This window comes from Schistocerca piceifrons, chromosome 6 (genome assembly GCF_021461385.2).
Source record: "Schistocerca piceifrons isolate TAMUIC-IGC-003096 chromosome 6, iqSchPice1.1, whole genome shotgun sequence".
Taxonomy (NCBI): Eukaryota; Metazoa; Arthropoda; class Insecta; order Orthoptera; family Acrididae; genus Schistocerca; species Schistocerca piceifrons.
Window position 1 is genome coordinate 251,612,220 of NC_060143.1, and position 26,329 is coordinate 251,638,548.

General features: G+C 40.8%; 1 protein-coding gene across 1 annotated transcript in view; it reads right to left on the reverse strand.

The window, feature by feature from the left end:
• LOC124803257 (dynein axonemal heavy chain 1-like) overlaps positions 1–26,329 on the reverse strand; it is an 866,140-nt gene that overhangs the window by 735,745 nt on the left and 104,066 nt on the right. Inside the window, exons 8-9 of the mRNA XM_047264440.1 lie at positions 8,618–8,809; positions 8,361–8,538 (exon numbers count right to left, since the gene is read on the reverse strand). Coding sequence (XP_047120396.1) covers positions 8,361–8,538; positions 8,618–8,809 — 370 coding nt within the window. The remainder of the gene's footprint in view (positions 1–8,360; positions 8,539–8,617; positions 8,810–26,329) is intronic.

A 26,329-nucleotide genomic window follows, 5' to 3' on the forward strand; every position in this document is an offset into this window, starting at 1 on the left:
GGTACAGTACTATTTTTTTAAATATCTATAAAAATTAGTAGTCTCCTCTCACAAGTAACTGCATACATTGAATGACAAGAGATGTATACCTATTTTTCAATTACAGCTTAGTATGTTTTGTATACTTTTCTCATGGATCACAGCAACCTGGTTTGCTGAGAGTTTTGTACTAGCAGAATTCATACCCTATATTCAGTTGGTTACATTGTTATGATTGGGTTTCTACATTTTTTAGGGGTGGTTAGCATATCCACCTGCTTACCTCATCTTAGTTGAATGCAGTGTAGAGAAGGTAAAAGGTATGGCTCCAAGGCCAGAGCTTCCTTACGAGTTTAGTTTGTTAACTAGGTGGTGGTTACTGCTTGTGTTTGTACTCTCTCCATAGGCTGACAATAGTAGGTTATAAAAATCAAATTCCAGGGCCAGTGGTGACCATTCTGTAAGACTGGCAAATAACTTAATCCTTCAGGCCATCAGTGAAGTACCTCCCAGAAATGGAGCCTCAGGGTGTGGAATGGAATAGGCATCTGTCTTTGGGCTCTACTTTCTTTCTTTCTTTGGCTCTAACATTCCTAGTCTTTCTTTTCCTTTTCTTTCTTCTCCACCAGGAGTATACCACGTCTATCCTTCCTCTTTCCATAATCAGTAGTTTACATTGTGGAAGTCTTCTCTTATCCACATGTTAGAATCTGTTTTCACAGGATTCCACAGATGTAGCACATGCACCAGTGACTTCCAGATGATGTTACAGCAATATTCAATCCATAACAGGAACTAACGATTACTTCCTGTTCAAAGAGTATGATTAAGTGATGAATAGTCATCCTGTTTAAATAACGAACTGATAATCACGCTAGAGGTGAATTGGTTTACAAGTACCTGCTGTGGCTAGGCTCCACATACAGGGAAACAAAGATAATATAAAAATAGTGTAAGATCACACAATTTATGACTATAACTTACCTCATGAAGTTAAATTCATACCAAAGGACTAGTTACTTTGTAACAAAGTTTGTGTAAACTTGATCAAAGTACTTCGGGACCAGGTGGTTTGCAGAGATTAGTTGATACTTATTCATTGTGGATAGTCCATGTTAGCACTACGTCATAATTAAAAATGTTTTAAAATGGACTAATATGAAATATTACTTCATACAAACAACATAAGTTAACAGTTTTTAACTTCCGATGTTTTAACCAATTTTAATTTGCGAAAGCGAATGTGTATTCAGAACTACCAGTGTTATACAATGGTGTATGTTTTATAGTTGCTATGACATCCTTCATCTCAGAAAGGAGATATGAAGTGTAACTTATCATTTGAGTGAAGTGTTGTGTTGCTCAATATCTAACGAACTGACAAATGATATTCATCATAGTGAAAGCGTTTCTTTTTTTTTTTTAAATTATTATCAGTTTGAAAGTCTAGAATAGTATACTAACTTAAAATGTATGACTGTCTGTGGATGTTAAGTTTTAAGGTTTCCTGCACATATACAATTGCACTGGAGTAGCAGTGCTCAATAAGAAAAAATAACCATGGTTAATCTCTCCCTGAAATTACCAGGTATTTGGAGGAAGATCATGTTATAACAAGCCCCTGAGAAATTAGTGGTGAGCTGCGGTAAACTTCCCTGAGACAGAGAAGTTTTTGTCCACACATTAGCACAGATATAGAAAGCTTCACTTGTGCAAAACTCAGCTTGACCTTTTCACACATCATATCTTACAAATCACAGATGGAGGGCAACAGGCATATTCCACATTCCTAGATTTTGGGAGAACAGTCAACACACTGCAGACCACTGAAAAAGTTTGGGAGCTTGCAGACTTTTTCCCCAGATATATGAGAGCCTCAAACACTTTTTAAGTAATAGCATCCAGTACGTTGTCTTCAACAGTGAGTGTTTATCAGAGATAAGGGTGTCATCAGGGGTGCCCCAGGGAAATGCGATAGGACTGCTCTTATTATCTATATGTATAAATAATCTGATGGAGAGGGTGAGAAGCAATTTACAGCTGTTTGCTGATGATGCTGTGATGTACCAAAAGCTGTCATCATTGAGTGACTGCAGGAGGATACAGGGTGACTTAGACAGAATTTCTAGCTGGTGTGATGAATGGCACCTTGTACTGAATGTAGAAAAATGTAAGGTAATGTGGATGAGTTAGAAAAACAATCCTGTAATGTTCAACCACAGCATTAGTAGTGTGCCGCTTGACACAGTCAGCTCAATTAAATATCTGGGCGTAATGCTGCAGAGTGATATGAAATGGAATGAGCACATCAGGTAGGTAGTAGGCAAGACAAATGCTAGGCATTGCTTTATTGGGAGAATTTTGGGAAAGTCTAACTCATCTATAAAGGAGACAGCACGTAGAACGCAATTACGGCCCGTTCTTGAGTACTGCTCGAATTTTTGGAATCTCCACCATGTCAGATATAAAGGAAGACTTCAAAGTAGTTCAGAGGAATGCTGCTAGACTTTTTTACTGGTATATTTTATCAACACGTAAGTATTATGGATCTGCTTCGTGAACTCAAATGGGAAATGCTGCTGGGAAGAAGACACTCTTTCCATGATGCATTACTACAGAAATTTGAGGCTGAGGCCAAAACTTTGAGGCTGAGGCCAGTTGCAGATCAGTTCTACTGCCACCAAGGTACATTTCATGTTAAGGACCATGAAGATAAGAATAGAGAAATCAGGGCTCTTACAGAGGCTTATGGATAAGGCATTTTTCCCTCACTCTAATGCAGGTGGAAGAGAAAAGAAAATGATTAGTAGTGGTACACATAGGTTTGCCATATCTAGATGGGACCTCATCAAAACACTGAGACAGAGGTGCAGAAATGAAGTAAATCATTTATTTAATATAACTAGGTTTTATTTAGAACACAATTACATGCAACTTGCTGTGCCAGAAGTAGTTGGTACACCATATTTTTCCGAAGATTTCACACCTTTCAGTAAGTCTTTTTTTCACTTTTATACACTACTGGCCATTAAAATTGCTACACCATGAAGAAATGCAGATGATAAACGGGTATTCATTGGACAAATATATTATACTAGAACTGACACGTGATCACATTTTCCCACAATTTGGGTGCATAGATCCTGAGAAATCAGTACCCAGAACAACCACCTCTGGCCATAATAACGGCCTTGATACGCCTGGGCATTGAGTCAAACAGAGTTTGGATGGCGTGTACAGGTACAGCTGCCCATGCAGCTTCAACACGATACCACAGTTCATCAAGAGTAGTGACTGGCATATTGTGACGAGCCAGTTGCTCGGTCACCATTGACCAGATGTTTTCAATTGGTGAGAGATCTGGAGAATGTGCTGGCCAGGGCAGCAGTTGAACATTTTCTGTATCCAGAAAGGCCCGTACAGGACCTGCAACATGTGGTCGTTCATTATCCTGCTGAAATGTCGGGTTTCGCAGGGATCGAATGAAGGGTAGAGTTACAGGTCGTAACACATCTGAAATGTAACATCCACTGTTCAAAGTGCCGTCAATGTGAACAAGAGGTGACCGAGATGTGTAACCAATGGCACCCCATACCATCACGCCGGGTGATATGCCAGTACGGCGATGATGAATACACACTACCAATGTGCGTTCACTGCAATGTCGCCAAACACGGATGCGACCATCATGATGCTTAAAAACAGAACCTGGATGCATCCGAAAAAATGATTTTTGCCATTTGTGCACCCAGGTTCGTTGTTGAGTACACCGTCGCAGGCGCTCATGTCTGTGATGCAACGTCAAGGGTAACCACAGCCATGTCTCCGAGCTGATAGTCCATGCTGCTGCAAACGTTGTCGAACTATTCGTGCAGGTGGTTGTTTGGTTGTTGTCTTGCAAACGTCCTCATCTGTTGACTCAGGGATCGAGACGTGGCTCCACGATCCGTTACAGCCATGCGCGTAAGATGCTTTTCATCTTGACTGTTAGTGATACGAGACCATTGGGATCCAGCACGGCATTCCGTATTACCCTCTTGAACCCACCGATTCCATATTCTGCTAACAGTCATTTGATCTCGACCAATGCCCCGCAATCATGATAGGCTACAATCCGGCCTTTATCAAAGTCAGAAACGCGATGGTACACATTTCTCCTCCTTACACAAGGCATCACAACAACGTTTCACCAGGCAACGCCAGTCAACTGCTGTTTGTGTGTGAGAAATCAGTTGGAAACTTATCTCATGTCAGCACGTTTTAGGTGTCGCCACCAGCGCCAACCTTGTGTGAATGCTCTGAAAAGCTAATCATTTGCATATCACAGCATCTTCTTCCTTTCGGTTAAATTTCGCGTCTGTAGCACATCATCTTCGTGGCGTAGCATTTTTAATGGTCACTAGTGTATATTTATAAAACTTCAGGCAAGACAGCTTGTAGTTAAACTAGAACAGTAAAATTAATTCCACAGTCCCTGGCAGCAGTCAATTTTTTTCATCAGTCCACTGGGGTGACATCAGTGAAAATACTCTTTCCACAGTGGTGTTGTGTGCAGGGTTAGAAAACAAACACTCGCATAATTTTAGCAGTTGGCATTTGCTTCAGGCTTTTTGGTTTCCTTAAGAATGTAAATCCTCCTGTCTTCCATGGAGAATGTAACAATATTATGAGAAGGAAAGTTGCTACTCACCATATAGCAGAGATGCTGAGTCACTGATAGGCACAACAAGAAGACTTTCACAATTAAAACTTTTGGCCCTTGGCCTTTGTCAACAATAGACACACACACACACACACATACACACACACACACACACACACACACACACACACACACACACACGGACGCACAAGCAAACGCAAACGCATCTCGTACACACGACTGTAGTCTCAGGCAACTGAAACCACACTGCGAGCAGCAGTACCAGTGCATGATGGGAGTGGCGACTGCGTTGGGCTAAGGAGGGGGCCAGGGCGGAGAGGGAGAGGGATAGTATGATGGGGGTGGCAGACACTGAAGTGCTACAGGTTAGAAGGAGGACAGGGATGATGTGGGGAGGGAGGGGGGAGGGAGTAGTGGAAAAGGAGAGAAATAAAAAGACTGCATGTGGTGGTGGAATGATGGCTGTGTAGTGCTCGAATGGGAACAGGGAAGGGGCTGGATATGTGAATACAGTGACTAACAAAGGTTGAGGCCAGGAGAGCTACAGAAACGTAGGACGTATTGCAGGGAAAGTTCCCACCTGCGCAATTCAAAAAAAGATGGTGTTGATCGGAAGGATCATATGTCACAGGCTGTGAAGCAGTCATTGAAATTAAGGATATCATGTTTGGCAGTGTGTTCAGCATCAGGGTGGTCCACTTGTTTCGTGGCTACAGTTTGTCGGTGGCCATTCATGTAGACAGACAGCTTGTTGGTTGTCATGCCTACACAGAATGCAGCACAGTGGTTGCAACTTAGCTTGTAGATCACATGACTGGTTTCACAGGTAGCCCCACCTTTGATGGGATAAGTGATGTTAGTGACCGGACTGGAGTAGGTGGTGGTGAGAGGATTTATGGGACAGGTCTCGCATCTAGATCTATTACTAGGCTATGAGCCATGAGGTAAGGGATTGGGAGCAGGGGTTGTGTAAGGATGGACAAGTACATTTTGTAGGTTCGGTGAATGGCAGAATACCACTGTGGGAGGGGTGGAAGGATAGTGGTCAGGACATTTCTCATTGCATGGGATGATGAGAGGTAATCGAAACCCTGGCAAAGAATGTAATTCAGTCACTCCAGTCCTGGGTGGCACTGAGTTACAAGGGGTATACTCCTCTGTGGCCGGACGATAGGACTTTGGGAGGTGGTGGGAGACTGAAAAGATAAGGGACAGGAGATTTGTTTCTGTACAAGGTTGGGAGGATAATTATGACTAAGCATCTCTGCTGTATGGTGAGTAGCAACTTTCCTTCTCATAATATTGTTACATTTCTTCCATGGAGTGTTTACATTTCCAAACATTACTCACACTTTTTGTTTGTATTATGTTTAGAAAGAATTGTCTCATCAGATTGCTATTCAAATGGGAACTGCCCTATTACTTGGTGCTGCTTAAATAGTTCCAGCCCCATACTACTGGAGAAGTCTGGTATTTTCTCAGATTATAGCACTAGATCTACAGGGTGATTCACTAACTATTGCCACCAAGAATAAAAATTATGACAGGAGCTGAAAAGTTTGTGGGACAAAAGTTGCGTGGGACAATGGGACCCATAATATGATGGTTTTTTGTTGCTAGGTGGGGTCGCTTCAGAGATATGAAGGCCAATTTCATTTTTTTCAAATGGGATGCTATAGTTTGGTACTCATTTTCCAATAGCGGTTATCAAGATGAATCCATTGATGTGTAACAGTAAGGTCTTTCAGTGTCAACAAAACTCACAAAGGTGGCATGACGTCCATTTACAGAAGGTGTTCGAAGTGATGACCATTGGTATCAATGCAGTGCTGCACTCTTCTTATCATGGACTGAGTGATATTTCTTACACACTGGCATTTATTGAAACACATGCTCTGAAAATTCTCTCTCGCATATCTTCAGGTGTAGTTGGAACATCTTTATAAACAATGTCTTTTACAAATCTCCACAAGAAAAAATCCAGAGGCGTCAAGTCTGGCAAACGAGCCGGCCACAACACATCTCCTCCATATCCAATACAACGATTTGAGAATTGGCTCTGCATCTCATTTCTATCCATCAGAGAAAAATGTGCCAGACACCAATTGTGTTGATACCACAGTTTGTTCCTTGTTCCTAAAGGTATTTCTTCCAATAATAGACCTAATGTTTCCTGCAGGAATGTGGTGTACTTTCTACCGTTAAGATTTCCTTCAATGAAATAGGGGCCTATAATTCTGTCCTCCAGAATCTCACACCATACATTGATCGAGCACTGTTTTTGGTGTGCAACTTGCTGCAGCCAACATGGATTTTCAATTGCCCAATAATGCATGTTATGCAAATTAACATTTCCTTGGTTTGTGAATGTAGCTTCATCAGTAAATACAATCAAATTAATAAATGTGTCATCCCTCTGAATCTGAAATCCCTACCAGTTAATTCTTAGTGGAGACTGATATGGTAAGGATGATATTTATGGCGGTGCAAACCATGAACAACACTACTCTGTCTCATGCCAGATTCCCTTGTGATTTGACGCGAACAAACACAAGGATCTCAAACCACAGTGGCAAGAGTACCAATTTCCATTTCCTCGTTAGTAACTTTCCTTTGCCAGATATGTTTCCAATGTGTTAAAGGTCCCGTTGTTCTCAATTTATCATAGACATACTTAAATGTACGACACGTATGGGGTGAGTACGCCGAGGATATCTTTCAGCATTTAAGTCTCCAGTTCTCACTGTATTTCATTGGCATTCTCTGTAAATAAGAAGCATATCAACTTGCTCTTCGAAGGAATACATCAGTCACATTGTTTGATTTGATGATACTAGTCTTACTGTTTCTATTAGTGTTGTATTGCGAAACTGTCAAATGGTGTTTACATGTGAATGGCAAGTAAGGAATACCACTCAATCCATGATAAGAAGATTGCAGCACTGCATTGATACCAACAGTCATCACTTCGAACACCTTCTGTAAATGGACATTCATACTGCCTTTTTGACTTTCATTGACCTTACTGTTACACATCATTGGATACGTCTTGATAGCCGCTATCAGAAAATAAGTACCAAACTATAGCAGCCCATTTAAAAATCAAAGTTGGCCTTCATATCTCTGATGCGACCCCACCTAGCAACAAAAAATCAACGTCACATTATGCCCCCCCCCCCCTTCCCATGAAACATTTGTCCCACAGACTTTGCAGCTACTATCACACTTTCAAAGTTATTCTAGGTGGCAATAATTAGTGACTCACTGTGTAGAAGGTGGTTGCAACATTGATACAGTATAAGCAACAAGCAACACCATCTGTGGGACAACGTTGTCAACATAAACTTGTTGACACAGATAAAACTAACTGAGGCTGCATTTACATGTTGCACTAACAGATGACATTACTTCTTACTTGAGCCAAGTTTATAACAGTACTTTGCACAATCAGGACAAAATTGCATCTTCTCGGGATGTCAGGATAAGAAGGTCCGGTGATGGTCCCCATATATGGGAACAGATGGCAACTCTAGGTACACAGTATCCTCCATCATGCACTGTATGATGGCTTGTGGAGTATGTATGTGTCACACAGTCTGTCTATTTGATTGGTGAGACCTGATACACGCTCAATCATCACAAAGTGAGCTATTAATATGGTTACCTTATGTGTACTAACACCAGCAGTATCTGTGTGTGAGTTTTCTCTTTTACTTACTTCTGACATTCTACCCATTCATCTAACACATCTTGAGTCAGATGCAGTTTTTCCTCCCAATCAGTAATCTCTTCTTCAAATGCTGGTCTGTAAGGACTGTATGAAACCTGCTGGGTCAAAGCAATATGATCATCAAGCATCTGAGTTATTTCATCCGCAATCTTCATTATGTAAGTGCCTAAAAGAGAAATAACCTACATAAAATTATCAATAATATAACACAGACATTATAGGTGAGTAAATCCATTGTTACATACCTGTGGCTTTGTAGGGTGTTACTTCCATATCTATGTGGGCCCAGTCTCCCTTCATTTTATTCAATGTTAATTCAATGGCATATTCCTTTGCAGCTGTCTCTGATATCTGTGTCATTACTTCCACATGGTCAGCAAGCCCCAAATCGAGACATTGATTGAATGTGAGGTTGGGAGTATATTCAAGCTCAATACCTATTTAAACATTTGAAACACAATACGTTAAAAGTAAAGAATAAAAGTTTCATTGTTGGAGATTTATTTTATTGAATGAACTTAACTTTTAGTACAGTATTATCAGTTATCTTTTTACTAATATATGAAATTTAAAAACTTTGTGTTTATTACTTGAAACGACTAAGAACAAAGTCTGCTACTTCTGTGTCATTTCAGAGACTATAGAACAGTAAATACGGTACAATTTTTTTTTTTTTTTTAATAAGATTCTTGGTCACTCCTGAGGGGTCGTGTCAACTAAGACAGAGAGAGGAGATGATATAAAGTAGATCTACTTCACTGTCGTTACAAGTGAAGTATTCCTATGAATCTGTCTCTGAAGTGGTTGCTAGTGTCATTTTATGCAGCTCACCACATTTTAGTGGGTGTACTAGCATAAATATTCTTTTTTGACAAACATTGATATCTGTGAGTGTAGAACCATCTTCTGTTGATTTGGTCGCACATGATACATATACCGTAACTATTTGCATATGTATGTGCATTTTAATAACATTGTCTTTTTCAATTCACTGTCCACTGATGATGTGTACTTCAGTAATTATCACACACATTGGTAGGTCGGAATGCACAGAATCAATCTAGATATAGTAGGGGTCAGTGAAGTGAAATGGAAAGAAGACAAGGATTTCTGGTCAGGTGAGTATACAGTAGTATCAACAGCAGCAGAAAATGGTATAACAGGAGTAGGATTCGTTATGAATGGAAAGGTGGGGCAGGAGTGTGTTACCGTGAACAGTTCACCAACAGGGTTGTTCATATCAGAATATACAGCAAACCAACACTGGCAATGATAGTTCAGGTATACATGCTGACGTTGCAAGCTGAAGATGAAGAGATAGAGACAGTATATGAGCCTATTGAAAGGGTTATACAGCATGCAAAGGTACATGAAAATCTAGTAGTCATGGGGGACTGGAATGCAGTTGTAAGTTGTAGAGGAAGGCGTAGAAGAAAAGGTTATAGGAGAGTACAGGCTTGAGACAAGGAATGAGAGGGGAGAAAGACTAATTGAGTTTGGTAATAAAATCCAGCTAGTAATAGAAAATACTCTGTTCAAGAATCACAAGAGGAGTAGGTATACTTGTAAAAGGCGGGGTGATACAGGAAGATTTCACTTAGATTACATCTTTGCTAGAAATATATTCTGAAATCAGATACTGGATTGTAAGGCATATCCACGAGCAGATACAGGCTCAGCTCATACTGTAGTTGTGATAAAGAGTAGGCTAAAGCTGAAGAGATTAGTCAGGAAGAATCAATGAGCAAAGAAGTGGGATACAGAAGTACTAAGGAATGGTGAGATATGCTTTAAGTTCTCTAAGGCAATAGATACAGCAATAAGAAATGGCTCAGTAGGCATTACAGTTGAAGAGGAATGGACATCTCCAAAAAGGGCAGTCAGAGAAGTTGGAAAGAAAAACATAGGTACAAAGAAGGTAATTGTGAAGAAACCTTTGGTAACAGGAGAAATACTTCAGCTGATCAATGAAAGAAGCAAGTACATAAATGCTCAGGGAAATTCAGGAATACAGAAACACAAGTCACTGAGAAATGAAATAAATAGGAAGTGCAGGGAAGCTAAGAAGAAATGGCTCCATGACAAATTTGAAGAAATCGAAAAAGAAATGATTGTCACAATGACTGACTCAGCAAACACGAAATTCAAAACAACCTTCGGTGAAATTAAAAGCAAGGGTGGTAACATTAAAAGTGCAATGGGAATTCCACTGTTAAATGCAGAGGAGCGGACAGGTGGAAAGAGTACATTGAAGGCATCTATGACGGGAAGATTTGTCTGATCTAATAAAAGAAGAAACAGTAGTCAATTTAGAAGATATGGGGGATCTAATATTAGAATCAGAATTTAAGAGCTTTGGAGGTCTTAAAATGAAATAAGGCAGAAGGGATAGATAACATTCCACCAGAATTTCTAAAAGGATTATGGGAAGTGGCAACAAAATAACTATTCATGTTGTTATGTATTCTGTATGAGTATAGCCCACGCCCGGGTTCCCGGGTTCGATTCCCGGTGGGGTCAGGGATTTTCTCTGCCTCGTGATGGCTGGGTGTTGTGTGCTGTCCTTAGGTTAGTTAGGTTTAAGTAGTTCTAAGTTCTAGGGGACTTATGACCACAGCAGTTGAGTCCCATAGTGCTCAGAGCCATTTGAACCATTTTTGTATGGGTCTGGCAACATACCATCTGACTTTTGGAAAAATTTTATCCATATAATTCCAAAGAATGCAAGAGCTGACAAATGCAACAATTATCACCAAATTAGCTTAACAGCTATTAGCTGCTGTTGATGATGATGATGTTGATGTGGCCTTCAGTCCTGAGACTGGTTTGATGCAGCTCTCCATCCTACTCTATCCTGTGCAAGCTCCTTCATCTTCCAGTAACTACTGCAACCTACATCCTTCTGAATCTGCTTAGTGTATTCATCTCTTGGTCTCCCTCTACGATTTTTACCCTCCACGCTGCCCTCCAATGCTAAATTTGTAATCCCTTGATGCCTCAAAACATTTCCTACCAACCGATCCCTTCTTCTAGTCAAGTTGTGCCAAAAACTTCTCTTCTCCCCAATCCTATTCAATGCCTCCTCATTAGTTACGTGATCTACCCATCTTATCTTCAGCATCTTCTGTAGCACCACATTTCGAAAGCTTCTATTCTCGTCTTGTCCATACTAGTTATTGTCCATGTTTCACTTCCATACATGGCTACACTCCATACAAATACTTTCAGAAACGACTTCCTGACATTTAAATCTATACTCGATGTTAACAAATTTCTCTTCTTCAGTAACGATTTCCTTGCCATTGCCAGTCTACATTTTATATCCTCTCTACTTCGACCATCATCAGTTATTTTACTCCCTAAATAGCAAAACTCCTTTACTACTTTAAGTGTCTCATTTGCTAATCTAATTCCCTCAGCATCACCCGATTTAATTTGACTACATTCCATTATCCTCGTTTTGCTTTTGTTGATGTTCATCTTATATCCTCCTTTCAAGACACTATCCATTCCGTTCAACTGCTCTTCCAAGTCCTTTGCTGTCTCTGACAGAATTACAATGTCATCGGCGAACCTCAAAGTTTTTATTTCTTCCCCATGGATTTTAATACCTACTCCGAATTTTTCTTCTGTTTCCTTTACTGCTTGCTCAATATACAGATTGAATAATATCGGGGAGAGGTTACAACCCTGACTCACTCCCTTCCCAATCACTGCTTCCCTTTCATGTCCCTCAACTCTTATAACTGCCATCTGGTTTCTGAACAAGTCATAAATAGCCTTTTGCTCCCTGTATTTTACCCCTGCCACCTTCAGAATTTGAAAGAGAGTATTCCAGTCAACATTGTCAAAAGCTTTCTCTAAGTCTACAAATGCTAGAAACATAGGTTTGCCTTTCCTTAATCTAGCTTCTAAGATAAGTTGTAGGGTCAATATTACCTCACGTGTTCCTATATTTCTACGGAATCCAAACTGATCTTCCCCGAGGTCGGCTTCTACTAGTTTTCCCATTCATCTGTAAAGAATTTCTGTTAGTATTTTGCAGCTGTGACTTGCTAAACTGATAGTTCGGTAATTTTCACATCTGTCAACACCTGCTTTCTTTGGAATTGGAATTATTATATTCTTCTTGAAGTCTGAGGGTATTTCACCTGTCTCATATATCTTGCTCACCAGATGGTAGAGTTTTGTCAGGACTGGCTCTCCCAAGGCTTTCAGTAGATCTAATGGAATGTTGTCTACTCCCGGGGCTTTGTTTCGACTCAGGTCTCTCAGTGCTCTGTCAAACTCTTCACGCAGTATCATATCTCCCATTTCATCTTCATCTACATCCTCTTCCATTTCTATAATATTGTCCTCAAGTACATCGCCCTTGTATAGAACCTCTATATACTCCTTCCACCTTTCTGCTTTCCCTTCTTTGCTTAGAAGTGGGCTTCCATCTGAGCTCTTGATATTCATACAAGTTGTTCTCTTCTCTCCAAAGGTCTCTTTAATTTTCCTGTAGGCAGTATCTATCTTACCCCTGGTGAGACAACCTTCTACATCCTTACATTTGTCCTCTAGCCATCCCTGCTTAGCCATTTTCCACTTCCTGTCGATCTCATTTTTGAGACGTTTGTATTCCTTTTTGCCTGCTTCATTTACTGCATTTTTATATTTTCTCCTTTCATCAATTAAGTTCAATATTTCTTCTGTTACCCAAGGTTTTCTACTAGCCCTCGTCTTTTTATGTACTTTATCCTCTGCTGCCGTCAGTACGTCATCCCTCAAAGCTACCCATTCTTCTTCTACTGTATTTCTTTCCCACATTCCTATCAATTGTTCCATTTTGCTCTCCTTGAAACTCTGTACAACCTCTGCTTCTTTCAGTTTATCCAGGTCCCATCTCCTTAAATTCCCATCTTTTTGCAAATTCATCAGTTTTAATCTACAGTTCATAACCAATAGATTGTGGTCAGAGTCCACATCTGACCCTGGAAACGTCTTACAATTTAAAACCTGGATCCTAAATCTCTGTCTTACCATTATATAATCTATCTGAAACCTGTTAGTATCTCCAGGATTCTTCCATGTATACAACCTTCTTTTATGATTCTTGTACCAAGTGTTAGCTATGATTAAGTTGTGCTCTGTGCAAAATTCTACCAGACGGCTTCCTCTTTCATTTCTTCCCCCCAATCCATATTCACTTACTACATTTCCTTCTCTTCCTTTTCCTACTGCTGAGTTCCAGTCACCCATGACTATTAAATTTTTGTCTCCCTTCACTATCTGAATAATTTATTTCATCATACATTTCTTCAATTTCTTTGTCATCTGCAGAGCTAGTTGGCATATAAACATCTACTACTGTGGTAGGCATTGGCTTCGTGTCTATCTTGGCCTCAATAATGCGTTCACTATGCTGTTTGTAGTAACTTACCTGCACTCCTATTTTCCTATTCATTGCTAAACCTACTCCTGCATTCCTCCGTTTTGATTTTGTATTTATAACCCTGTATTCGCCTGACCAAAAGTCTTGTTCCTCCTTCCAGTGAACTTCACTAATTCCCACTATATCTAACTTTAACCTATCCATTTCCCTTTTTAAATTTTCTAACCTACCTGCCCCCGAATAATATCGGGGAGAGGCTACAACCCTGTCTCACTCCTTTCCTAACCACTGCTTCCCTTTCATGCCCATCGACTCTTATAACTGCCATCTGGTTTCTGTACAAACTGTAAATAGCCTTTCGCTCCCTGTATTTTACCCCTGCCACCTTCAGAATGTGAAAGAGAGTACTCCAGTCAACATTGTCAAAAGCATTCTCTAAGTCTAAAAATGCTAGAAACGTAGGTTTGCCTTTTCTTAATCTTTCTTCTAAGATAAGTCGTAAGGTTAGTATTCCCTCACGTGTTCCAACATTTCTACGGAATGCAAACAGATCTTCCCCAAGGTCCGCTTCTACCAGTTTTTCCATTCATCTGTAAAGAATTCGCGTTAGTAATTTGCAGCTGTGACATACTAAACTGATAGTTCGGTAATTTTCACATCTGTCAACACCTGCTTTCTTTTGGATTGGAATTATTATATTCTTCTTGAAGTCTGAGGGTATTTCACCTGTCTCATACATCTTGCTCACCAGATGGTAGAGTTTTGTCAGGACTGGCTCTCCCAAGGCCTTCAGTAGCTCTAATGGAATGTTGTCTACTCCCGGGGCCTTGTTTCGACTCAGGTCTCTCAGTGCTCTGTCAAACTCTTCACGCAGTATCGTATCTCCCATTTCATCTTCATCTACATCCTCTTCCATTTCCATGATATTGTCCTCAAGTACATCGCCCTTGTATAAACCCTCTATATACTCCTTCCACCTTTCTGCCTTCCCTTCTTTGCTTAGAACTGGGTTGCCATCTGAATCTTGATATTCATACAAGTTGTTCTCTTCTCTCCAAAGGTCTCTTTAATTTTTCTGTAGGCAGTATCTATCTTACCCCTAGTGAGACAAGCCTCTACATCCTTACATTTGTCCTCTAGCCATCCCTGCTTAGCCATTTTGCACTTCCTGTCGATCTCATTTTTGAGACGTTTGTATTCCTTTTTGCTTGCTTCATTTACTGCATTTTTATATTTTCTCCTTTCATCAATTAAATTCAATATTTCTTCTGTTACCCAAGGATTTCTACTAGCCCTCGTCTTTTTACCTACTTTATCCTCTGCTGCCTTCACTACTTCATCCCTCAAAGCCACCCAACTTCTTCTACTACGCACCATACTCACCAGATTTGGCACCTTGCGACTTCGCACTATTCCCAGAACTGAAACTCAAGTTGAAAGGTCGTCAGTTCGACAATCTAGAGAGGATTCAAAGAAGGATCGCTGGCAGTGAAAAACACCCTCAAAGAACAGGACTTCCAGAAAACATTTGACCAGTGGCAGAAGCGCTGGGACTGGTGTGTACATGCAGATGGTAACTACTTCAAGGGTGATGGTGACCATTAGTCCAAAGGTAAGGTTTTCAACAGATGGCAGCACCAGTCCCAAAAATTTTGGATAGCACCTCGTATAGAGGGTCTATACAAGAGCAATGTACTTGAGGAAAATATTATGAAAATGGAAGCGGATGTGAATGAAAATGAAATGGGAGATATGATACTGTGTGAAGCACTGAACAACCTAAGTCAAAACAAGGCTCCGGGAGTAGACAACATTCCATTAGAACTACTGATAGCCTTGGGAGAACCAGTCATGGCAAAACTCTACCATCTGGTGAGCAAGATGTATGAGACAGGTGAAATACCCTCACACTTCAGGCAGAATATAATAATTCCGATCCCAAAGAAACCAAGTGTTGACAGGTGTGAAAATTACCAAACTATCAGTTTAATAAGTCATGGCTGCAAAATACTAATTCGAATTCTTTACAGATGAATGGAAAAACTGGTAGGAGCCGACCTCAGGGAAGATCAGTTCGGAGTCTGTAAAAATTTTGGCAATACTGACCCTACGACTTATCCTAGAAGGTAGATTAAGGAGAGGCAAACCTATGTTTCTAACATTTGTAGACTCAGAGAAAGCTTTTGACAATGTTGACTGGAATACTCTCTTTCAAATTCTGAAGGTGGCAGGGGTCAAATAAAGGGAGTGGAAGGCTATTTAGAGTTTGTTCAGAAACCAGATGGCAATTATAACAGCGGAAGATCACAAAACGGAAGCAGTGGTTGAGAAGGTAGTGAGACCGGGTTGTATCCTATCTCCGATGTTATTCAATCTGTATACTGAGCAAGCAGTAAAGGAAACAAAAGAAAAATTTGGAGTAGGTATTAAAATCCATGGAGAAGAAATAAAAACTAAGGTTTGCCAATGACATTGTAATTCTGTCAGAGACAGCAAAGGATCTGCAAGAGCAATTGAACGGGAGGGACACTGTCTTCAAAGGAGGATATTAGATAAATTTCAACAACAGCAAAACGAGGATAATGGAATGTAAGTGAATTAAATCAGGTGACGCTAAGGGAATTAGATTAGGAAATGAGACACTTAAAGTAGTAGATGAGTTTTGCTATTTGGGGAGCAAAATAACTTATGATGGTCGAAGTAGAGAGGATATAAAATGTAGACTGGCAGTGGCAAGGTTAAGTGTTTCTGAAGAAGAGAAATTTGTTAACATCGAGTATAGATTTGAGTGTCATGATGTCGTTTCTGAAAGTATTTGTATGGAGTGTAGTCATGTATGGAAGTGAAACATGGATGATAAATAGTATAGACAAGAAGAGAATAGAAGCTTTCAAAATGTGGTGCGACAGAAGAATGCTGAAGATTAGATGGGTAGATCACATAACTAATGAGGAGGTACTGAATAGAATTGGGGAGAAAAGGAATCTGTGGCATAACTTGACTGGAAGACAGGATCAGTTTGTAGGACAAATTCTGTGGTATCAAGGGATCACCAATTTAGTACTGGAGGGAAGCGTGGAGGGTAAAAATCGTAGAGGGAGACCAAGAGATGAGTACAGTAAGCAGATTCAGAGGGATGTAGGTTCCAATGCAGTAGTTATTCGGAGATGATGAGGCTTGCACAGGATAGAGTAGTATGGAGAGCTGCATCAAACCAGTGTCTGGAATGAATACCACAAGAACAACAGTTGTTATGGGAACATACAGGCTGTTCAGAAATTCTTGTTACAAACTTCTAGGGCTTATATGGGGGAGTGTGTAGATAATATTTTGAGTAGGATTCCACAGACGTTCACTGAATAATTTTTTTCAAGACACTATAAACTCTGTTCAATTGATCTTTCCAGTGTTTGCCTTGTGTGACAACTACATTGTCAAGGGCAATCCTGAAGCATTTACTAACCTCCTGGAACTTTTCTCTTTCCAAATTTTTCTGCAGTTTTCTTTACTGCTTACTTGAACTTTTCAATTGCCATCTTCCTTCCATGTACATCAACTCTCACAATTGCAGCCCAGTTTCTGTACAAGTCAAAGATACCTTTATTTCTCTGTATTTTATCCTTGATACCTTCAGAATTTCACAGAATGTAGTTCAATCAACATCAAAAGGTCTTCCTATATCTATATATGCTATAAATATAGATTTGTCTTTCATTTTATCTTCTAAGACTGGTCATAGGGGCAGTATTGTCTTGTGTGGCCATCGATTTCTCTGGAATCCAAATTGGTCTTTTGTAAGCAATTTGTGTCAATATTTTGTAATTAGAACTTATTGAAGAAATGGTTTGGTAATGATCACACCTGTCAGCATCCATCTTCATTGGAATTGGAATAATTATATCCTTGAAGTCTAAGGTTATTTCACCTGCCTCGTATATATTGCACACCAGGTGGAATAATTTCATCATGGCTGACTCTACCAAGGATCTCAATAATTCTGCGGGAATGTCACCTATTCTGTGGTCTTGTTTTCCACTTGGGTCCTTCAGTGCTTCGTCAAATTCCTCTTCCAGAATCATATCACCCATCTCATCTTCACTTGTATCTTCTTCTCTTTCCTTAACATTGTATTCCAGTTGTTTTGTTCAGAAACTTTGTGCAAGTTGTTTGTTTACATGCAACTGCTTATGGGTCAAATGTTTATAAAATGTTTTCTTTTTTATAGGTAATGTAACTGACTTATTCTTACTATGTTATTATTTTTATCATGAGCACAAAGTGCCTGACTTGCCACAGAATTGTTAGTTCCAGAGTTTAAAGTGATGGATGCTGTAGTTTTTTTTCATTTGGGTGACTGTAGTGGCATGGTTTTGTAGGCTATGCAGCAGAGATGAAAGATAGTGGAACAGGAGGGCAAAACTTGGTGCCCTCCAGGCTGAATTAGACAAGGATAGGAAAGATTCTGCATCAGTTAACAGTAGGAACAATGTCATAACTTCATCTGACTGCTTTATGGTGAGAGTGAAAAATAGTTGTGTATGAAACTGATGAGTCTCGGGCAGATATAAGTATAGACAGGGCATAACAGACTTTCAGCAATAAACTGAAAAGTAAAGATAAAAAAAACTTTTGTTGTTCAGTAGTTCTCATGCTAGAGTTGTAGGCAATTTTTTCATGATAAACTAAGATCACAATATCAGGTCACATGTTTTTAAATGTCATTGCTGGTCTTGGGCAGGTGACAGAGAATTTAGGATCACTAAGTAAAGACTTCGCCAAGGGTGACGCCATGGTTATAGTGGGTGACAGAGATCCTGGGTACAATATACCAGTACTATGTGACCTGGTAAAGACTGCATCAGCATCAAGGTATATCAAGATTGACATCATGATCGACCTCATATGAACTCTTCTGGCAGGAGAGTTAATCATGTAAACACTATTTACCTTTCTTATGTAGCACCAGGCCTTTACAGATTTAGCATCAGCAAATTGAACTTAGTTGGTTACACACTCAGGCTTGCCACAAGTTACCCCAATTGAAATTCCCTGATGTCTGCCTGATTTCCAGACAAGTTTTAGCATTTTTCCATGACAAATTTTGAGATCTCAAGGGTAGGTAAAAGGTAAGGACTTCTGTATTTCTAAACACGTGACCAAAAGTCTCAAGTACTAACATCAACATCTTTTATAATGAACTGTTTTTAGGTGGCTGGTTGGTTGGTTGCTTTAAACCTATTTTATTTCAATAAAACAAAACACATTTGGTGACAAAAATACGCATTTCCTCGGAGTCACAAAATGGATTTAAAATACCTTCATTGATTTCATCAGAAATAACCTCAGGAAAAAGTAGGCCTTTTGAAAGAAGTGCACAAGGTAGGGAAGAGTTGTATAAACCAACACTGTAGGTGACCGCCAATAAAATGTTGGTTTTACTATGTTATTGTTGGTTATTGCCACAGTGTTATGTCTATTATTTTACAGTAGTGTGTGATTTTTATTTCAAGAAGTACATGAGTACATAGCGTACAAATTGCCAGCGAATAATACAGTTTTCTTCTCCTTATTGTCCATACTTTCTAATATATAAATTACTTTCAAAGTGTCAAAAATGTACTAGAACAAATAAAATGTCTATAAAATGCCACACTGTCCAAAGTACTTGCGGTGAGACAGTCAATTCCTGAAATCCATCAGCCATTGCCTCTGGCCTGCCAAGGAGCACCGGAGTCTTGGGTCCATGGATAAATCACGAAAATCCACTGCATTACATCACACACAAACAGACCTGGCTTGTGGGCAGGTCAGTGAGATTAAATCTGATAGGCAGGGCCTGCACATTGGTGAGAAACGATTAGCTTCAGATCAGCAGGCTCAATCCATTAGAAATACCCACAGAAATGGCCTGCAGTTTTGGCCTGTCATGGAAGTCCACTTGTGGGGCCAGCTATCCATGTGTCACAGACACCATGTTGATGAAATGAGACTGCGATGAACAATTCACACAATAGATAACTTGCACAAATACTCTGAGAATCAATACTAATTAGAATAGGTAGCAATTCATTTCCTCCCCCCATGAACCATGGACCTTGCCGTTGGTGGGAAGGCTTGCGTGCCTCAGCGATACAGATAGCCGTACCGTAGGTGCAACCACAACGGAGGGGTATCTGTTGAGAGGCCAGACAAACATGTGGTTCCTGAAGAGGGGCAGCAGCCTTTTCAGTAGTTGCAAGGGCAACAGTCTGGATGATTGACTGATCTGACCTTGTAACAATAACCAAAACGGCCTTGCTGTGCTGGTACTGCGAACGGCTGAAAGCAAGGGGAAACTACAGCCGTAATTTTTCCCGAGGGCATGCAGCTTTACTGTATGATTACATGATGATGGCGTCCTCTTGGGTAAAATATTCTGGAGGTAAAATAGTCCCCCATTCGGATATCCGGGCGGGGACTACTCAAGGAGATGTCGTTATCAGGAGAAAGAAAACTGGCGTTCTACGGATCGGAGCGTGGAATGTCAGATCCCTTAATCGGGCAGGCAGGTTAGAAAATTTAAAAAGGGAAATGGATAGGTTGAAGTTAGATATAGTGGGAATTAGTGAAGTTCGGTGGCAGGAGGAACAAGACTTTTGGTCAGGTGACTACAGGGTTATAAACACAAAATCAAATAGGGGTAACGCAGGAGTAGGTTTAATAATGAATAGGAAAATAGGAATGCGGGTAAGCTACTACAAACAGCATAGTGAACGCATTATTGTGGCCAAGATTGATACGAAGCCCACACCTACTACAGTAGTACAAGTTTATATGCCAACTAGCTCTGCAGATGACGAAGAAATTGAAGAAATGTATGATGAAATAAAAGAAATTATTCAGATTGTGAAGGGAGACGAAAATTTAATAGTCATGGGTGACTGGAATTCGAGTGTAGGAAAAGGGAGAGAAGGAAACATAGAAGGTGAATATGGATTGGGGGACAGAAATGAAAGAGGAAGCCGCCTGGTAGAACTTTGCACAGAGCACAACATAATCATAACTAACACTTGGTTTAAGAATCATGAAAGAAGGTTGTATACATGGAAGAACCCTGGAGATACTAAAAGGTATCAGATAGATTATATAATGGTAAGACAGAGATTTAGGAACCAGGTTTTAAATTGTAAGACATTTCCAGGGAGAGATGTGGACTCTGACCACAATCTATTGGTTATGACCTGTAGATTAAAACTGAAGAAACTGCAAAAAGGTGGGAATTTAAGGAGATGGGACCTGGATAAACTAAAAGAACCAGAGGTTGTACAGAGATTCAGGGAGAGCATAAGGGAGCAATTGACAGGAACTGGGGAAATAAATACAGTAGAAGAAGAATGGGTAGCTTTGAGGGATGAAGTAGTGAAGGCAGCAGAGGATCAAGTAGGTAAAAAGCCGAGGGCTAGTAGAAATCCTTGGGTAACAGAAGAAATATTGAATTTAATTGATGAAAGGAGAAAATATAAAAATGCAGTAAGTGAAACAGGCAAAAAGGAATACAAACGTCTCAAAAATGAGATCGACAGGAAGTGCAAAATGGCTAAGCAGGGATGGCTAGAGGACAAATGTAAGGATGTAGAGGCCTATCTCACTAGGGGTAAGATAGATACCGCCTGCAGGAAAATTAAAGAGACCTTTGGAGATAAGAGAACGACTTGTATGAATATCAAGAGCTCAGATGGAAACCCAGTTCTAAGCAAAGAAGGGAAGGCAGAAAGGTGGAAGGAGTATATAGAGGGTTTATACAAGGGCGATGTACTTGAGGACAATATTATGGAAATGGAAGAGGATGTAGATGAAGATGAAATGGGAGATACGATACTGCGTGAAGAGTTTGACAGAGCACTGAAAGACCTGAGTCGAAACAAGGCCCCCGGAGTAGACAATATTCCATTCGAACTACTGACGGCCGTGGGAGAGCCAGTCCTGACAAAACTCTACCATCTGGTGAGCAAGATATATGAAACAGGCGAAATACCCTCAGACTTCAAGAAGAATATAATAATTCCAATCCCAAAGAAAGCAGGTGTTGACAGATGTGAAAATTACCGAACTATCAGCTTAATAAGTCACAGCTGCAAAATACTAACATGAATTCTTTACAGACGGATGGAAAAACTAGTAGAAGCCAACCTCGGGGAAGATCAGTTTGGATTCCGTAGAAACACTGGAACACGTGAGGTAATACTGACCTTACGACTTATTTTAGAAGAAAGATTAAGGAAAGGCAAACCTACGTTTCTAGCATTTGTAGACTTAGAGAAAGCTTTTGACAATGTTGACTGGAATACTCTCTTTCAAATTCTAAAGGTGGCAGGGGTAAAATACAGGGAGCGAAAGGCTATTTACAATTTGTACAGAAACCAGATGGCAGTTATAAGAGTCGAGGGACATGAAAGGGAAGCAGTGGTTGGGAAGGGAGTAAGACAGGGTTGTAGCCTCTCCCCGATGTTGTTCAATCTGTATATTGAGCAAGCAGTAAAGGAAACAAAAGAAAAATTCGGAGTAGGTATTAAAATTCATGGAGAAGAAATAAAAACTTTGAGGTTCGCCGATGACATTGTAATTCTGTCAGAGACAGCAAAGGACTTGGAAGAGCAGTTGAATGGAATGGACAGTGTCTTGAAAGGAGGATATAAGATGAACATCAACAAAAGCAAAACAAGGATAATGGAATGTAGTCTAATCAAGTCGGGTGATGCTGAGGGAATTAGATTAGGAAATGAGGCACTTAAAGTAGTAAAGGAGTTTTGCTATTTGGGGAGCAAAATAACTGATGATGGTCGAAGTAAAGAGGATATAAAATGTAGGCTGGCAATGGCAAGGAAAGCGTTTCTGAAGAAGAGAAATTTGTTAACATCCAGTATTGATTTAAGTGTCAGGAAGTCATTTCTGAAAGTATTCGTATGGAGTGTAGCCATGTATGGAAGTGAAACATGGACGATAAATAGTTTGGACAAGAAGAGAATAGAAGCTTTCGAAATGTGGTGCTACAGAAGAATGCTGAAGATTAGATGGGTAGATCACATAACTAATGAGGAAGTATTGAATAGGATTGGGGAGAAGAGAAGTTTGTGGCACAACTTGACCAGAAGAAGGGATCGGTTGGTAGGACATGTTCTGAGGCATCAAGGGATCACCAATTTAGTATTGGAGGGCAGCGTGGAGGGTAAAAATCGTAGAGGGAGACCAAGAGATGAATACACTAAGCAGATTCAGAAGGATGTAGGTTGCAGTAGGTACTGGGAGATGAAGCAGCTTGCACAGGATAGAGTAGCATGGAGAGCTGCATCAAACCAGTCTCAGGACTGAAGACCACAACAACAACAGCAATTCATTGTAAAGATTAAAGCTGAGCCGCAGAGAGGCACATAGAAAAGATAATCATACTCTCATAACTAAATTTGTCAGAAAATGAGGGCACACACACATTCACACACCTCCCATGGACACACGACCGCCATCTACAACCACTGCATCAACTGTCCCTGAGAATCAGACTGGGGGGGGGGGGGGGGGGGGGGAACACTCCTCATTCCTCCCTACTTCCCCTTGGCAGCTCCTAGGCTAACAGTGAGAAGTGGTGGCAGCACTGACTGCAAGCTGAGGGGAGTGGTAGAAAGGGGAGAAGCAGTGAGAATGAGGGAGTAGGGAAGTTGCACATGTACTCGGGTGCACCCAGCTAGCAACGATTCATGACATCTCAGTAAACAAATCATTTCATCTACTGAGACAAGAAACAAGAATTTTCCAGTGTTTATATTTTCAAATTTTCCTGATTTCCCACACATGTTTGAAGTTCCCTGATTCCCCTCATTTCCTGAACATGTGGCAACCTTGACACTATTTTGTTTTTGTAACAGATTTGAAGATAGCAATAGCCGAAACTGGTAACAGCGAAGTGTAAAAGTTTGTGTGAACAAGACAGACCTGTAAAATAAAGTGCCAAAAATATCATCATGGACTCATTTTAAGACTTTATGGCTTCAATTGATAAGAAGTAAAATTAATGAGCTACTTTTCTGCAGGAGTGAATGAATCAGAGTCATCGAACTCAGTCGACATAACATGCCTCTCTGAATATCATGTGACCACTGGTACAGATATATTAAATGTTACAGCAATCACATTAACAACTCACTTTTGTAGAGTAGAAACAGAGGGAGGAGGAGTTGCCATATTCATCAGGAACTGTCATAAACTTAAAACATAACACTCATGCCTAGAGCAGCATCTGCAGCAGGTAGTTTTAATCTGTTCATAAATCACCTTCAAGCTTTATTGGCCTATTTAACAGAAAAAAAAACAAATAAATAGAGGTTGCTGATGGTTTTAATATTGAGTTTCTTGCCGGCCACTGTGGTCGAGTGGTTCTAGTCACTTCAGTCCCGAACCACGCTGCTGCTTTGGTCGCAGGTTCAAATCCTGCCTCGGGTATGGATGTGCGTGATGTCCTAAGGCTAGTTAGGTTTAAGTAGTTCTAAGTCTATGGGACTGATGATTCAGATGCTAAGTACCACAGTGCTTCGGGCCATTTGAGCCATAGATTTTCTTAAAAGCTCTTCTAGTAACAATTTATTACAGTTCGTAAATCTATGATTTAGCTTAATTCCTACTGTGAACTTCCGAATTACAGTATCTACTTACTCAAAAATAGCTACTGGCAGAATCTTTATCAAAAGGCCTAATGAACAAATTATATTACAAAACCAATAGTAAATAGTCTCTCAGACCACGGCATGCAATTCCTTTTGTTAAATGTTAATACTGCATAGAAAGGTACTAAATCTGAGTTCAAGGGGGTGGTTAGTAACATAAAAAGTGTAGGAAACTCTTCAGAGACATGAAATGGAGAGGATGTATGGACTACTCGTGGCAGGGATGAAAAATACCACAATTTTATTAAGAATGTCCCAACCTCTTTTGAAAACTGTCCCCTCCCCACCCTCCCAAACAAAAGTAACACAAATTGGACCAAAGTCTACAAGGAAGCCATGGATTACTCAAGGAGTAAAGTAATGTTATCTTGTAAGATACAAAAAGCAACTGAATCTGTCACTCAAACCGTTATAACTTCAAGTTGAACAAATATATTTCAAGGAAGACGCAATACATGAAAGTCACAGACCAAGTAAACAGAGTAAGGCATGTGTGCACTATAACAGTCAAATCATAACTGAGTCCAAGTCTAGCGGCCACTGGCTGGCTGGCCGCTTAGGCGGCGCTGCTGCTGCATGGCTGGCAGACAGCGCCACATGTAGAGGACGCGCATAACTGCGCGGCAGCACTTTCAAAGATCGGTGAGTCACAACCCTTTGCCCCCCTTTGAATTTTTTGCACAGGTCTTGATAGAGGTAGCCTGTAGATTGCTAACGTCCATAGGTGTTGTTTGACTGGCTGTAAAGTCTCGAGGAGGAGGCATACCATACGGATGGAAGTGTCCCCGATGATAACGGGTTAAGATGGCAGGAGACGTGGGGGTCGAATCTGCTGGGGCTCCGTGCACCAATCTACCCATTGCGGCAAGTCCGGTAGTTATAACAGGAGACATGGGCGATGTGTCCGCGTCCGTAGAGGAGGAGGAGAGTAGAGTAGCTCCTACAGATGATGGTCATCTGGTTCCTGCATGGGCACGTCTCCTAGTGGCATCAGTTCTTGTGCTGGCACCAATATGATGGTGAGAGGACTGTGTTGTGAGTAATGAGAGATTCCAGTATCCTGAGCATCAGGTAGAGCCGAAGGTGGTGCAGCGGCATCCGGAACAGGCGTTGCCGGCACACGAGGCCGAAGCTGGTCTGAATGACGCACTGCAACACCCGTGTCCGTCTGGATTTCATACAGGCGTTGGCTGCAGTGTTGTAAGACGCGGCCAGGACTCCATTTTGGCATCCTGCCATATCCTCATACCCATACAAGGTCATCGGTGGTGAACCAGCCAAGCAAAGGCACCCGTGGCCGTGAGGTGGAAGGCCGCAGAAGATGAAATAGCGTGCGGGGCTGTCGGCGATGTAAGAGCTCAGCCGGGCTGTGGTCGCCCATGGGCGTGAAACGGTAAGAAGCCAGAAATTGGAGAAGCACATCATCAGCAGAAGTAGTCAGGAGTTTCCTCATCTGAGCCTTAAATGTGCGGACCAGTCGTTCAGCCTCACCATTTGACTGTGGATGGAACGGAGGGGCCGTGACATGCATGACGCCATGACGGGCACAAAAATCCGCAAAATCGGACGAGGCAAATTACAGACCATTATCAGTAAAAAGAGTAGAGGGAAGGCCTTCCAAAGAGAAAATGTGAGCTAGAGCATTGGCGGTTGCTGCGGTGGTAGGCGACATGCAACGGACAATGAAAGGAAAGTTAGAGTAGGCGTCAATAATGAGAAGCCAATAATTACCTAAAAAAGGTCCCGCAAAGTCAGCATAAATACGCTCCAAGGGCTTCTCAGGCGAAGGCCACGGTGACAAAGATGACTTCAGGGCGGCGGTCTGTGACGCACAACGACCATGTGTGCAATTTCAGAGTCAATGCCGGGCCAGTACACATGACAGC